The sequence below is a fragment of the Pipistrellus hanaki genome, assembly GCF_964339955.1.
Source record: "Pipistrellus hanaki genome assembly, chromosome: 15".
NCBI classification, from domain to species: Eukaryota; Metazoa; Chordata; class Mammalia; order Chiroptera; family Vespertilionidae; genus Pipistrellus; species Pipistrellus hanaki.
In genome coordinates, this window is record NC_140517.1 from 51,387,054 (window position 1) to 51,402,815 (window position 15,762).

Sequence of the window (15,762 nt, forward strand, 5' to 3'; positions counted from 1 at the left end):
ATAGCTACTCCAGCCTGGATTTCTTTTTAACATAAAAATAACACATTATTTAGAGAAAAAGCAGGCTATGAGAGAATATATATATGATCCTACCCTATTCATTTTAAAATAAAAATTGAAAGAATACATAGGCCAACAAGTTGACATTTCCTACATTGTTAGAATACTTGCGATCAATACACATTGTGAAACTATAAACATTCACAGGTTGTGACTGTTTACTACATATGCCAGGCCTTGGATTCAATGCTTTACAGGCATTATTTCAGTGTTTCCCAACCTTCTCTCATGATGAGAATCACCTGGTGGAGTTGTTAAACCACAGATTCCTGAATCCCAACTAAGAAGTGCTAAACTAGAATTTTTGGGAACATATAGGTAAAATTGTATACTTAACTAGTGCTCTAAGACAGATGTTATATACAGAGCACTAAGTTAGGTATGCAATTTTACCTATATGTTCTCAAAAATTCTAGTTTAGCACTTCTTAGTTGGGATTCAGGAATCTTTGTTTTAACAACTCCACCAGGTGATTCTCATCATGAGAGAAGTTTGGGAAACACTGCTGTAGACAGTTCCGATTTTTAAAAAATTAACACCTGCTCATCCTTGAGCAGTATAGGAAAAACTACATTACCCAGAAGGCTTGGTCTTCACTTCAAGCCTTCCCACGTTATGGATCCTATGCATGGAAGGGCCTATCAACCACAATTCCACTGGTTGCCCAAATCAGGTGCCACTCATATGACCCTTACCCTATAGTGAAGGTTCTTGGCTTAGTGCCCATTCCAGGTGCCCAGGTCCAAGGTCCCCCGAGGAGAGCGGCTGGACAGCCCAGGCCCCACAGCCTCAGAGGCCCCCGCAGTGGGAGGCCCTGACCTCAGCCCACAGCCCGGCCCCTGAGCGGCTCTGACCGCAGGGCCTGTGGGAGCTGAAGGCGCTGAGGGCCCGGCTCCCCCGCCAGGACCCGGGGCCCAGGCTGCTCGGGGCCTGGCCCAGCCCCGGGGCCGGGGCCGCCGCCCCCTCGGGCTCCGTCCCTCTGTGCGCACAGCCAGCCCGGCCCTGAGGAGGACAGGCCCCTCCCGGAAGCCCCCGGTCCCTTAAGACACACACAGGCCGGCCGCCCCCTCCGCCCCGGCCTCCCGGGCCCAGCCCGCCCCCTGCGGCCCCCACGGGCACTCACTGCTCCGGGCGGCGGCCTGGGCTGCGGCCTGAGCGGCGCCGCCCCGAGGCGGGAGGGCCGCTGGGGCCTGAGGGCGCTCTGTCCGCGGGAGGAGGCGGGGGCCCGGAGACCCAGTCCCGCCGGGTGGGGGGACCCCCGCCTCAGACACTCTGCCCGGCGGGACGCCGCTACCCACGTCTTCTACTCGCCGCCTGAGCGCTGCCGTTGAGTCTGTGAACACGCGAACACGTCAAAATGGCCGCCAGGAGGACGACGCAGGAAGTCCCGCCCCAACCGGATGTGCAGGCATCAAATTCTCTTTACCGCTCACTCTGGTGAAGTGCCTTCTGGGTAATGTTTTTCCTATCCCAGAGGAGGACTCATCCCAGCCAAGGAACTTGGAGTAAAGGTGTGGAGGCCCCACAAGGGGTGCTGGAGGAGATGGGGATGGAGGTCTGCTTACCTGGTCCACACGGACAGATCCACCGAAGAATACATATAAGGGGGAAATGGCAGACATCGGTAATACTATCAACAATAAAACATACAGATCGTAAAAGAATTATTTTTCAGCCGAAACCGGTTTGGCTCAGTGGTAGAGCGTCGGTCTGCGGACCGAAAGGTCCCAGGTTCAATTCTGGTCAAGGGCATGTAACTTGGTTGCGGGCATAGCCCCGGGTAGGGATGGTGCAAGAGGCAGCTGTAATGCCCAAGTGTCATAAACCGCAAAGACTACCAGGGAGCCGAATCTGATGCAATTGCAGAAAGCCTGTATTTATTTCGGACTTTCAGCACTCAGTCCCTCTTACAACAGGGAGGGCATGGGGAGAAAGAGGAAGAACTTAACATATCAATGGGTTTTATAGGGAGGGTGGTGCCGCTGCCTTGGCTGACCTGATTGGTTCGGTTAGGCCTAGGGTCCAGTTACTGGGAACTCGACCCGCCCCACCCTGCGCTCTCATCCAGCCCGCCCTCTCACGCCCCCTGCCTCCTGCCCCCGCCCCGCCCTCTCAGCAGCTGGTGGATGTTTCTCTCTCATGGACTTTTCTAGGTATCTCTCTCCCTTCCTCTCTAAAAAATCAGTAAAAAAAAAAAAAAAAAAAAAAAAAAAGGAACAAGGACGTTCTAAAAAATAAATAAAAATATAATAAAAATAAAAGAATTATTTTTCAAATACTGTATCCCATCTGGGGTTACTCAGTGGTTGACCATCGACCTATGAACCAGGAAGTCATGGTATGAACCAGGAGGTAATGGGCACATGCATGGGTTTCAGGCTAAATTCCCAGGGAGAAGGGAGGTACAGGAAGAAGGCTATCAGTGATTCTCTCTCATCACTGATGTTTCTATCTATCTCCTACTCCCTAAAATCAATACAAAATATTGTTTGAATGTGTGATTTACATGAATTGTAATTAATGAAACTTTAAAAAGGTCTAAAATTTGAGGGTTCAAGAAGATTTACTGTGTTATTATGAAAGTTCTGGAGCATATTTGTTGCAACTGTATCAGTATGTTGGAAATAAAATACAAGGATGTACTACTGAAATATGTTATCATGTGCATATTCACTGTTTTCTCTGGCAGTCTAAAACTGACCATGGTAAGAGTATTTATGCCAGGGTAATTGACAAATACTGTAACCATACACTTCATTTAATGTATTAATAAATGCTTAGACTTCAATAAGAGTCGCTCTGAAATTAACAATGCAGATTAAATTTATAAGTATATGGTATAATTTTGCCTCAGTTCTTAATAGCATTAAAAATGAGTAAGATAATTTTCCTTCAGGATTCAAAACCAATGGTTTCACCTGGCAAAGGCATTACTTGAGTCACTGAGGAATGAGGGAAATTTAAGCGGCACAGGCCTCCTTCAGTTAAAATAATAAATTTATTTAAACAATTTGAAAAAAGATTCTCAGCAGATATTTTAACAAAGAAGATAAATACAGTGCAAAGAAATGTATAAAAATGTTCACCATAAAATATTCCTGCGTAGATGGAATTAAAACAAGAGCAAGTTATTATTATCTGCATTTCTGGGGTTATTATTTTAAAAGGTTAACTATTGTATGTCCTTGCAGAGTAGCAAAAAGATAGGAATTTTTATATATTCTGGGTTAGTGGTATACCAAAATAAATGACCATTTTGGGTCACAGTTCTGCCTATCTTAAATATAAAACATTCACCTACACAACAGTGTGATATGTAAACCATATGTCTATACAGAGAACTGAATGCAAATATTCCCAGAAGAGTTATGTATAATACCCCAAACCTGTAAATAACAAAAAAAACAACCACCCATATATCAATTAATAAACTGCTTATTCACAGAATCCAGTACTACTCAGCAATAAAAAAAAAAATTAACTCTTCACACAAGCATGTGTATTGAATCTCAAAATCATTGTGTGGCATGGAGGAAACCAGTATTTATTAAAATATACATAAAATAGTATGAAATTATGAACACTATGAACTATCCTATTGTAAAGAATGGAAAGTCCCTCAGTTCAAAGAAGACCCAGAAAGGCAGAGAGATTATAACAGGACAGTAGAAAGAAGGTATAGAGTTATTGATATAGAAAATGGTACTTTAATTAATAATAATAAACAGGAATAAACTGTGCCCTGTCCAGTGTCCTCCGTTGGTTGGTTGTGATCCCATTCACTGACAGGTCCCTGGTTTGATTCCAGGTCAGTAAACATCCCTAAATGGATTTCCCGTTGTGCTGTGCAGGAGGCAGCAGACCTATGTTTACCTCAATCTTCCAGTCTCTTACTTCCTCTCTCCCCCCGCAAAAATGAACAAAATTATTTTCCAAAGTATTTTTTTCCAAAAGAATCATCTCTGTGTTTTGCAAACATACAACTGTAAGCACATTGTTGCCCCACCCTGTGTATGAGTTACAAGAGGGTTTATCTCACATGTGACAGTTTCACAGCTTTATCTCTACGTCAGGGCTCACCAAATAGCACACATGAGAAAGGGGCACTTTGTGGCATTTCAGTTCTCATTCCCTGGGAAGACCAGTCTTGCTCAGTGACAGCAAATATAGTCAAGTAGGGGAGACAAATAATTCTGACTGGTTACAAAAAACACATTCTGGACCTGATTACAGAGTGATCCTTCCTCTAGCTCTGAGGTCTTGCCTGTTGGGCAACAACCTTGAGATCAACACTTTTAAGGGGCCAGGAAATGCCCAAAATCATGAAATTATTTTGTTTGCTACTGAGGCCAACTACAGGAAATAGTGATGGAGGTCCTCAGAACGTTCTCACAGGTCATACAAACCACAGGACATGAAATAATTTGGGTTTATGATGAAAGAGGCACGTTCTATGCAGTTTAACTGCAGTGTCAGCCTTAACTATGAAAACAGGGTTTATGTCCCAAACTTATTCCACCTCAGAGTACTACAACCAATGACACCAGGCTATGAAATCTCATACATCGTGACACATGGCCTTTTTGGAGCACGTGAAGAGTAGTTCCCCTAAACATTGCTGATATTTAGGTAATACATACTGCGAAAAGGGAATATAACTCATATTGTTCACAGGGACACAATAAAGGCTGCCTGTTCAGGGCGGCCTTTGACCAGTGACCTCTACAATAAAAGAGGCACCAGAGAGCATATTAGAACCACAAAGTCAGGCACACTTTCTATCAAGGCCTTGGTCGGCAATTTAAAATCAGCCAATGTTAAACAAAGAGTGATTTTCTGGATCAAGCTGTGCTTTCCAAAGCACAGAAAGTTTGACATCACACCATATTGCTGGAGCATATATATTTGTATGTATATGGTACCCCTTCATGCTGACAGAACACAACTTTTCTTTTAATCATCCCAGGGGGAAAATAGAACCAACAAAGTTAAAGGTACAAAACTAAAAACACCTTTACATAACGATCATAAACCAGAGCAGAGGACAGCAAGAGGTTTGTATGTGAATGAACTGAACCTAAAACACTTCATCACAGCATACTGTGAGACCCACAATGGCCCTGAAAGAGTTCGCATTTCTTGGTGGAGGAAGTGGACTCTGGACAAAACCTGGATCAGGTCAATTCTCTGGTCAGAAATAAAGGAATGCCAATTCATCCAGGAGCTCAGAATATTCGTAATTTTCTCAAGTACAGTCCCAGAGCATGCAGGGTTGTGACTGAGGCACACTCTTCGGGTGAGGCAGGCGGTAGGAGTGAAAGAGCTTCCACACAAATCCTTTCAATGACATAAATCCGGCTTCTGGAAGTGTCACTTATACCTGAAACTTAGCAAGCATCTAGCAGAGTGCATGTTCTGATAAAGGGGTTTCCATTCAGGTAAATGCGGGTAAAAGCTTCTCCTCTGGTTGTGTTCTTCTGAGTGAGAAAGTAAAATATTCCCTACATTTAAAGCTTTTCTCCAGTGTGTACTCTCAAGTGTTGCATGAGGAGTGATGTTGAATGAGAGTACATTTGTTCCTGAAAGACACACCACAGTCACTACACTGATACAGCTTTTCTCCAGTGTGCACTTTCTGGTGTTCCATGAGATTGGAACTTTGACTGAATGATTTCCCACATTCACTACATTTATAAGGTTTTTCTCCAGTGTGAACTCTCCTGTGTACAGTGAGGGAAGACCTGTAACTGAAAAATTTCTCACAATAACCACACTTATAAGGTTTTTCTCCAGTGTGAACTCTCTGGTGTAGAGTGAGGGTAGACCTGGTACTGAAGGACTTCTCACAATCATTACACCGATAAGGCTTTTCTCCAGTGTGAACCCTCTGGTGTAGAATGAGGACAAAACTTCTACTAAAGGTCTTCTCACAATCACTACACTTGTAAGGTTTTTCTCCAGTGTGAACTCTCTTGTGTACAATGAAGGAATGACTGTTACTAAAGGACTTCTCACAATCACTACACTTATAAGGTTTTTCTCCAGTGTGACCTCTCTGGTGTACAATGAGGGCAGAACCATTACTGAAGGACTTCTCACAATCACTACACTGATACGGTTTTTCACCAGTGTGACCTCTCTGGTGTACAGTGAGGGCATAACTATTACTGAAGAACTTCTCACAATCACTACACTTATAAGGTTTTTCTCCAGTGTGAACTCTCTGGTGTACATTTAAGGCATGACTATTACTAAAGGACTTCTCACAATCATTACATTTATAAGGTTTTTCTCCAGTGTGAACTCTCCGGTGTAGAGTGAGGGCACAACTCCTACTGAAGGACTTCCCGCAATCACTACAATCATATGGTTTTTCTCCATTGTGAACTCTCTTATGGGTCAAGACGTCATAATTGCTCCTAAACGATTTCCCACATTCACTACATTTGTAAGGTTTTTCTCCAGTGTGAACTCTGTGGTGCCTAAGGAGATTAGAGGTAGTGGTGAAGGACATGCCACAATCACTACACTCGAATGGTTTTTCTCCAGTGTGAATTCTGCAATGTTTAATGAGGGAAGACTTTAGATTGAACAGCCTCCCACAGTCAGTACACCGATAGGACTTTTCTCCAGTGTGATCCCTCCTATGTTTATCGTGGTTAAAGGTACAGCTGAAAACTTTCTCACATGTATTATACTCATATTTCACTTCCCTGGCGCCGATGCCCTGGTTCTGGTTTTGGCTGGCAGCTTTTTCACATTCATCCCATTGGTGCTGCCTTTTTCTTTTGAGAAATTCCTGTGCACTCTCACTACGACTCTGTGGCTCCTCAGTGTCGAGAAGTGCCTGGTACTGGACAAGCTCTGAGATGGCTGGGAAGTCATCCCCAACTTCCCTATTGTTTAAAGACAGCGCTGGTAAATGAAAGCTGCACTTGGTCACAAACGAGGCCCCGTCCACAGCTGTTTTCCAGGGCTTCTCTCCACTGGATTCCTTCAGTTGATGGGGAGGGTTTGCACTGAAACAGAAGTCTCTCACACATGCATCACTGAAGAAGGCTTTCTGCTCAAAGTCTGCTGCTTGTGACTCAGTCAGGTGCAGAATGTCTTTCAAAACAGAGAAACACCTCCCACAGAGATGCATCCTCTTTGTTGCTAGAGCTGAATTAGGAGCACTAACCTGCAACTCCCCTTTTACAGATACATGCTGCTCACAACACACCTCTGCATCATCCATTTGATGCCCACAACCTGAAAACAGAAAAATGGTGATGAAATGAATGTCGACTGTGGTTACAGGGAGAAGTCTCATTACAAAAGTGTGTTGCACATAACAAGTTGGTTGCATGCAAATGTCTGACAGTAAATATCTGAAGGAAATATTGACAAGATGCTGCTGTGAAGATCTCGGCGTCTCAAGATTATCATACAAGGAAGACCTCATGCAAAATATGAAACAAACATGGCAAGCACCACATGAAACAGAAGCTGGATCATCTGCTCATTTTTCTGCTAATAGTGTTAAACAGGGCTTGTCTGCTGGTGGCATATACTAGCTGTGCTTTAAGGTTGGCTACCACTAATTCCACAATAACTTGTAAAATTCAAAAACCAGAATCTTGTGTCAGGGTCTAGTGACTCAGTTCTGTGCACCTCGTAACACATATCCATGTCAATATTTGAAAATACTGCAGCCCTAACCGGTTTGGCTCAGTGCATATAGCATTGGCCTTCAGATAGAAGGGCTCCAGGTTCAGTTCTGGTCAAGGGCATGTACTTTGGTTGTGGGCACATCCCCAGTACGGGGTGTGCATGAGGCAGCTGATTAATGTTTCTATGTTGTCCATCCCTCTAACTTTCTCTCTGTAAAAAATTTCAATTCAACATATTTTTTAAAATAAAATAAAATAAAATAAAATAAAATAGTGCAGATAGAATAGTTCAGAAGAACAGGTGATGGAAAAGAGCCAGAGGGTGGAGGTAGCCAGGTCAGGGAAGTGTTAAGCAGGAGAATAAAAAGGTAGAAGAAAGCTATTGCCAGTGGCACCTCAAGCTAAACTTGTTGGACATGAGCAGGTTCCCGGTATGATCTAAACACCACCATAATGTCATCTGTCCCCCCAGCTTCAAATCAGGACAGCAAGGCAACCCTTATGCCATACTGTATGTTCACCTTGTGAAAAAAACAGTTCTCCTTGCACCATTTACTGTACAAAAACATAAAACAACAATACTCTGTGTTTCATTAAAAGACAACAGAGGTGAGTAGCCAGCACTGACCTGAGCAAGACAGCATTCAATAGTATTCAGGGAACAGAATATTACAAACAATTGAAGGAGGACTTTCAAGAACTGCCCATGGCTCATGCGAGTACAGACCATAACCTGGCACAGTTAGTCACAAAGAGCCTTTAGCTGGGGAAATGCTGCAGAAGTGGTAGCCATGTATGTGGACATAGACACCCTCCCAGAAAGAGAAAGTGAAAGCTTGGACCCATTAAGCTGTTTGCAACAATCCTGACTCCCACATACTTCCTGTCCTATCTGAAGCTATGGGTGTGAGGTATATTCATGGAGTCCTCTGTTCAGATCTTTCCAAATTACTCAGCACTCTCAGCCACAGTACATTTGACAGGACAATGGGGAAAACAAGTACAGCCCACGGTCTGGCTGTGAAAGCTATATCTGGAAAAGAAAGGAGGAGAGGACATCACCTCAGAACACTAGGAGAGATGTGGAGGTCTTACCTACAGATGAGACCAGTGCAAAAGCTTCTACCATCATCTTGCAGTACAGACGTCTCTGTGCCTCATCAAGGATCCCCCACTCCTCCTCAGAGAAGGTGATGGCCACGTCCTCAAAGTTCATCTCCTGTCACAATTGACACAGTTCAGTCCATGATGAGTTACTCTTTCAGGATTTCATGTTCATAATACTCCCCAACCTATACATCCATCTGCTCCCTCAACTCTCCACATTAGAAAAGAGTCCAATCAAAGTCATTCTCTCCTTTTGTTCCAGTAGATGCTGTGTATTCCCCCAACAATAAGGGCAAATAATCTTGTAGATGGTATCTCTTCTCTGAAACTCACATGTAGACCACACCCCTTTTCAATGCAGTGGGTGTCATGAACATAGGGTAGGGAGAGATGGTGTCCATAAGGAGACTGTGAGTGATTTGCCACCGTGTTTGACAGGCAATCACCTTGTCATCTGTCTATTCAGGGAATCACAAGGTTATGGTATCATTGTTCAAACTTTTGAACCTAATCCCAGGGTGCTGACGCCATCACTACCTGCTGCACATAATGCTTTGAACCACACTTCTTCCACACAGCTGTATTCCCAGAGTCACAACTTCAAAGGTAACATAAAAGTGCCAAAATGACCACAGTTTATTTCCTAATCACCTTCTTTTCCAAAATTCTACCCCACCACCTCTGTAGTGTATTTCTCTCTTACCCTTCTCCCATCTCCATGCCAAAGTTTCAAGCCTAGAAGACAGGGATGTATGCTATCTTATTCTTATTGATCAGTGTAACAGCCCTCAACAACAAAAGGCAGGTGTGCACATAAATTCCACTGAAGCTCTGCACCAGGAATGTTCCACAAGAAAACACACCCCCTTTCATGAATTAATCGGAAATTCACCATATCATATTTCCAGACAGCATAGAAATGGACTCAAACTTCATTTCTTATAATGTCAATGTCAGGGCCCTTTAACTATGAAGCCACATGACTACTCCAAGGGCATATCACACTTTCTCTTACACCCATCTCACACCTACACTCCCACACTCACAGCACCCAGCGTGATTTACTTGACTTCCTACTCATTACTAAGCTTGTGTAGAGTAGTGAGTGCTTGGCAAATTCAAACAGGATTAAGTCCTACACCAACTCTGAGAGCCCACACTCATTGAGGCAGCCTTAAGTTCTTCTACGGAGGCCCCCCTCCCTGATTGTGTTTCCCTTCAATCTCAATTACTGACAACCACATCAGATCTCAGATATCCAGAAAACACCTCCACTGGAGCTGCACTTGATGTCCCTTCACCAATCACAGCTTTTGGCCCTCAAGTCCCATCACCTAAGGCCCCCTAGCCCATTACCAATGAGTCTGACAGATGCCTACTCGTGCCACCCAGCAAATCAACCAGACTGATGAGAATATCCCAGACTAAGGCTCAATCAAAATCCTGGTGTGCGTTTAACAAGTGAATATGCAACAGCTGCAGTCTCATCTTGTTTGACTCACTCCTTGGTCTCCAATTAAAAAGAAAGAAAATGACCTACAACCACAATCTGGTCCCTACATTCCCACCTACATTTTAGAGTTGTTATTCTGAACTGCTCCTCAGAGTTCCACATGCTCATGAACTGCTCTCTGAAATATCGGAAACCCTAATAGGTAAAATATAGAAGTTTTGGCATCCCCAAGTAACATTACATTTCCTAATATGAATATCTGCATCTCAGCTGATGGTCCTTCCATACCTCCAACTGCCAAATGCAAACCTTCACATCATCCCTGACTTTTTTTTTGTAATTTCTTTGTTGATTAAGATGTTATAATAATGTGTTCTTTTTCCCAATCTCCCCCCTCCCAACCCCATAACCCCTGACTCTTACCTGTCTCTCAACCTCCAAATTAGAAATCCAGGTGGCCACACCTAAAACAACAATCCAAAGCTCATTTCACCACCACAGCCACCATCATGAGCCAGTTACCATCACACTCACCGAGACTGTCACAGCGGCTACCATCCTAGTCTTCTACTGCCTCCATCCCATCTATATAGAGGAGCTCTGTGACATGTTGGAAGTGTGCTCTGCAGGTGATGGGAGTAATGGGAGGATTCGAGCAGTAGGGGCAAGTCATGTGGTCAAGGTCTCATTGGATTCTCCATGGCTGCAGCATGATCAACTCTATAGATGGGTCATCATCCTCCAAATATATCGGACCCCACTACTCCCAACATCTGAAAATATACCAGGTCTTCCAAGTCAGTCTCTCTTTGTATTCCTGCAGATAATGTGATTTCCCACGACAATAAGGCAGGTAAGCTGATTGATGATACCAGTGCTCTGGGCCTCACATTGGGTCTGGGCCTCACAATAAGTGCTTGTCAGGAACATAGAGAGGGAGAATTGTGGGCCATAAAGAGAGTGTGAGTGATTTGACACTAGTCTTACCACGCATCCCCCTGGCAGTGCCCTGGACTGTCCTCTAAGACACCAAAGAACATGGCATCACACTTTACCCTTCCAATCTCAATCCAGGGTGCTGAGGCCATCACTTTCCACTACCTGCTCCATATAATTCTTTGAAGCACACTTTCTCTCACTTATCTTCATTCCCAGAGGCAGAACTTCAAAGATAACACCAATATGCCATGATGAGAATCAGTTGTTTCAGAATCAGCTTTTTTTCCAAAATTCAAGTTCACCACCTCCATAATGTGTATCTCCCTTTTCCTTTCCCATGGCAGTGGAGATTTTCAAATCTCCACTGAAACATGACCCTGAAACATGCTATCTCTTTTCAATGGATCTCTTTTCAATGGATCACTGTATCAGCCCTCAACACCAACAGGCAAGTGTTTCCATACGTGGCATCTAAGATTTGGACTAGCATGTAGCATGACAACATCCCCTAAAATTCCCCCATAGGATATCATAGAGACACCACCAGAAAGTGGATTACCCTTCATTCACTTGTATGTCAGTGTCAGTGTGCTGTAGCCATGAATTCACACTCACTCTCCAAACACACTCATTTTTTAAAATTTTTTTTTACAGAGAGGAAGAAAGAGGGATAGAGATCTAGAAACATCGATGAGAAACATTAACCAGCTGCCTCCTGCACACCCTCCCCCCCAGTGGTGATGTGCCCACAACCAAGGTACATGCCCTTGACCGGAATCCAACCTGGGACATTTCCGTCAACAGGCTGACACTTTATGCACTAAGCCAAACCGGTTTCGGCTGTACTCACTCTTCTACCACACCTCTCTCACACCTGCACTCCCTCCACCACAGCCATCAGAGTCATCTCCTTGCCTTCCTAGTTTTCACTCAGAGTGTGGTACAGAGAATGCATGGTAAATTCCAACTGAATGAAGTATTATCTATCTACGGTGGAATATTTTATGGTGAACATTTTTTGGGAAAAGTTCAGAACCCTATCTCAGACAATGCCTCTCTTTTGTTCATGAACATCCATAGCCCCAGTTACCTGAAAATCAACATAAAATACCTCACACAAAACTTTGCCTCATCTTCTTCGTTGCCTTTAGACACAAAACAAGTCCTCTCTGCTCAGTCACACCATCACATCCTTGCACTGCGGCATTGCAACCCCTTACCCTCTTTCACCATCACACTGTGTCACTCATGAGCAACTCACAGTTCTGGATGCTGTGATCTGAGAGTCACACTGGAGGGTTAAAACAGCTGAGGCTGAGTAGAACTCTGTAAGCAGAGAGGAGTCTGGGAGGTACAGAGGCCTCAATACCAGACTGCTTAGGCTCAAAAAGCCTGACACACACCCTGCAGAGCTCAGACCCTGCCTGACACCTTTTTCTGCTGGAGACCTGGCGCTCCTACCCTCAACCAAGTACACCTGGATAATGTGCCTATCCTGGGCTTTCATTGGCTAAACACAGCCATTCTTAGGTGCAATGCCCATTGGGTAACGTACTTTTCTAGGACTCCCAAGTGGAATTAGGATCCAAGACAATCACTGGCCTTTCCAAATATTGGTGTTTGAGAGCAAATATTGGTGCTGGGTAAGGACAACTTGAGATTTTGATGACAGGTTTCTGGGATGTGTGGTCTGCAACTGATGTGTTCATTTGCACACATTTCAGATTCTGTAAAACTCAGAATGCTTCATGAGGCAAAAACTCTTATTTCCATGTTTCCTGAAGATGACAACTATAAATGGATAAATAAAGATGTTTTAATTGATTTTGAGAGAGAGAACGAAGACAAAAAAAGAGAAACACAGATTGGCTGACTTCGCCATGCCCCCGAATGGGGATTGTGTCCATAACCCAAGCTGGTGCCCTCAAAGGAAAACCTAACTGGCAAATGTTCTGGTCAACAAACGTAGCCATTCCAGCCTGGATTTCTTTTTAACATAAAAATAACACATTATTTAGAAAAAAAAGCAGGCTATGAGAGAATATATATATATGATCCTACCCTATTCATTTTAAAATAAAAATTGAAAGAATACATAGGCCAACAAGTTGACATTTCCTACATTGTTAGAATACTTGCGATCAATACACATTGTGAAACTATAAACATTCACAAACATATTGTGAATGTTTACTACATATGCCAGGCCTTGGATTCAATGCTTTACATGCATTATTTCATTGAATCCTCTCCACACCTGTAATGGGGAGGGAATCCAGACTCAGAGACTCAGAATAAACCGCCTGATTGTAGAGTTAATAAGAGGCATGGCTTGAAGTCAAGCCCATGTGTCTCTAACCACAGAGCTCTGGCTTCCAATGTTAGGCTCTGCTGCCTCCTAGAGGGTAGAATATGGGATGCATTCATATTAGGGCAGCCTAAATGTTATTGTGGGTAAAGAACAGCCCGAAAGCTTTAGTGGATTACACTAAAGAAGGCATGTTCCTTGTTCATAACACATGTCCATCCTCGTTCCCCTGGTATGAAGATAAAGGTTTAGATACCTACTAGGTGTTATCAGACATAGAGAGACATCTTCCAGACTATTCTGTCAGGGTGACTGGCTTCACTACCACATTATTTCATTGGTCAAACCACATCACAGGCTGCAATCAACATCAGGGTTCATGCAGCCACAGTACATGACATACTTGATGGGCCCCTTAAGTGGATCACATGGTGCCTGAGGCTGGGCCAAGGAGAGCAGAGGGGATTGTTAGAAAATGACCGTGGAAGTCAGTCAGGATGGGTCCCTGGCTCCTCATCCAGGTGGACACTGTCCCCAGGTTGCCCTAAACTCACTGGCAAGATTCCAAGGGGTGAACCTCAGAAAAAGGAGTTTGTTCAGATGTCATTGGCAACAAACTGAGAACCCACGTGTCAGTGTGACCCTGGGTAAATCCCTGGCTCCTGTGTTAACCATTGTGGTTGAGGTGAAGACCCAGATGGCAAGTGTGTTGATTGGGAAGGTATAGGAGTGCAAGCATCCAACATCCATGTTCTTTATCAATTACTAACCTGATTCTGAATGTCCACACCCAAGACACAGCCTTCATTTCTGGTATGAAGGTCTCCCACCCAACTTGTTCTTCCTTCAACCTCCTCTATTGAGAACCACATCAGAGCCCACCTCTACTGCTGCTGCACTTGATGTCCCTTTTCCACTCACAGGTGGCCACACCTAAATCCCTGATCCCTAAGGTAACTGCCTCTTCCACATCCACAACCACCACTGTGCTCCTGTCACCATCACCCTCACCAAGGCCATCACAGCAGCTTCCATTGTAGTCTTCCTACCCCCGTCCTCACACCCAGGCTGTGCCTCATGCTGCAGTCACAGGAGTGTAATGAGACCTGGGACACATCCCCTGCTCTACTGCTCCAATGACCCCAATGACCCCACCACCAGCAGAACAGAAACCCAAGTTGTCACAAAGCTTCTCTGGACTGGATTCCTGTCCCACTGTTGCCAGTTCCTGTTTTTAAACAGTGGACACCTGCTCGGTCCTGAATCATCTCAGTGTTCACTTCAAGCCTTGGCACCTTCTGGAATCAATGCATGGAAGGCCCTATGACCCACAATTCCACTGGCTGACACAATCAGGTTCCAATCACAGGACCCTTGACCTGGGCTTAGCATTCTGGGCTTGGTGTCCCTTCCAGGTGCCCAGGTCCAAGGTCCCCCGAGGAGAGCGGCTGGACAGCCCAGGCCCCACAGCCTCAGAGGCCCCCGCAGTGGGAGGCCCTGACCTCAGCCCACAGCCCGGCCCCTGAGCGGCTCTGACCGCAGGGCCTGTGGGAGCTGAAGGCGCTGAGGGCCCGGCTCCCCCGCCAGGACCCGGGGCCCAGGCTGCTCGGGGCCTGGCCCAGCCCCGGGGCCGGGGCCGCCGCCCCCTCGGGCTCCGTCCCTCTGTGCGCACAGCCAGCCCGGCCCTGAGGAGGACAGGCCCCTCCCGGAAGCCCCCGGTCCCTTAGACACACACAGGCCGGCCGCCCCCTCCGCCCCGGCCTCCGGGCCCAGCCCGCCCCCTGCGGCCCCCACGGGCACTCACTGCTCCGGGCGGCGGCCTGGGCTGCGGCCTGAGCGGCGCCGCCCCGAGGCGGGAGGGCCGCTGGGGCCGCTCTGTCCGCGGGAGGAGGCGGGGGCACGGGGACCCAGTCCCGCCGGGTGGAGTTTCCCCGCCTCAGACACTCTGCCCGGCGGGACAACTGATCCTTCTCGCCGCCTGAGCGCTGCCGCTGAGTCTGTGAACATGCGAAACATGCCAAAATGGCCGCCAGGAGGAGGGCGCAGGAAGTCCCGCCCCAACCGGATGTGCAGGCACCAAGATGCTCTTTACCTCTGACTCTAGGGCAGTGCTTTCTGGGTAATGTAGTTTTTCCTATCCCAGAGGCGGACTCATTCCAGCCAAGGAACTTGGAGTAAAGGTGTGGAGGCCCCACAAGTGGTGCTGGGAGGAGATGGGGCTGGAGGTCTGCTTACCTGGTCCA

The 15,762-nt window shown here is 45.6% G+C and overlaps 1 protein-coding gene across 1 annotated transcript in view; it reads right to left on the reverse strand.

The window, feature by feature from the left end:
* Positions 1-15,602, reverse strand: part of LOC311633571 (uncharacterized protein) — a 51,666-nt gene extending 36,064 nt beyond the window's left edge. Inside the window, exons 1-3 of the mRNA XM_084906385.1 lie at positions 15,479-15,602; positions 8,808-8,931; positions 7,241-7,311 (exon numbers count right to left, since the gene is read on the reverse strand). Of these exons, the coding sequence (XP_084762511.1) occupies positions 7,241-7,311; positions 8,808-8,931; positions 15,479-15,535 (252 nt within the window). The 5' untranslated portion in view covers positions 15,536-15,602. The remainder of the gene's footprint in view (positions 1-7,240; positions 7,312-8,807; positions 8,932-15,478) is intronic.
* Positions 15,603-15,762: the final 160 nt, after the last annotated feature.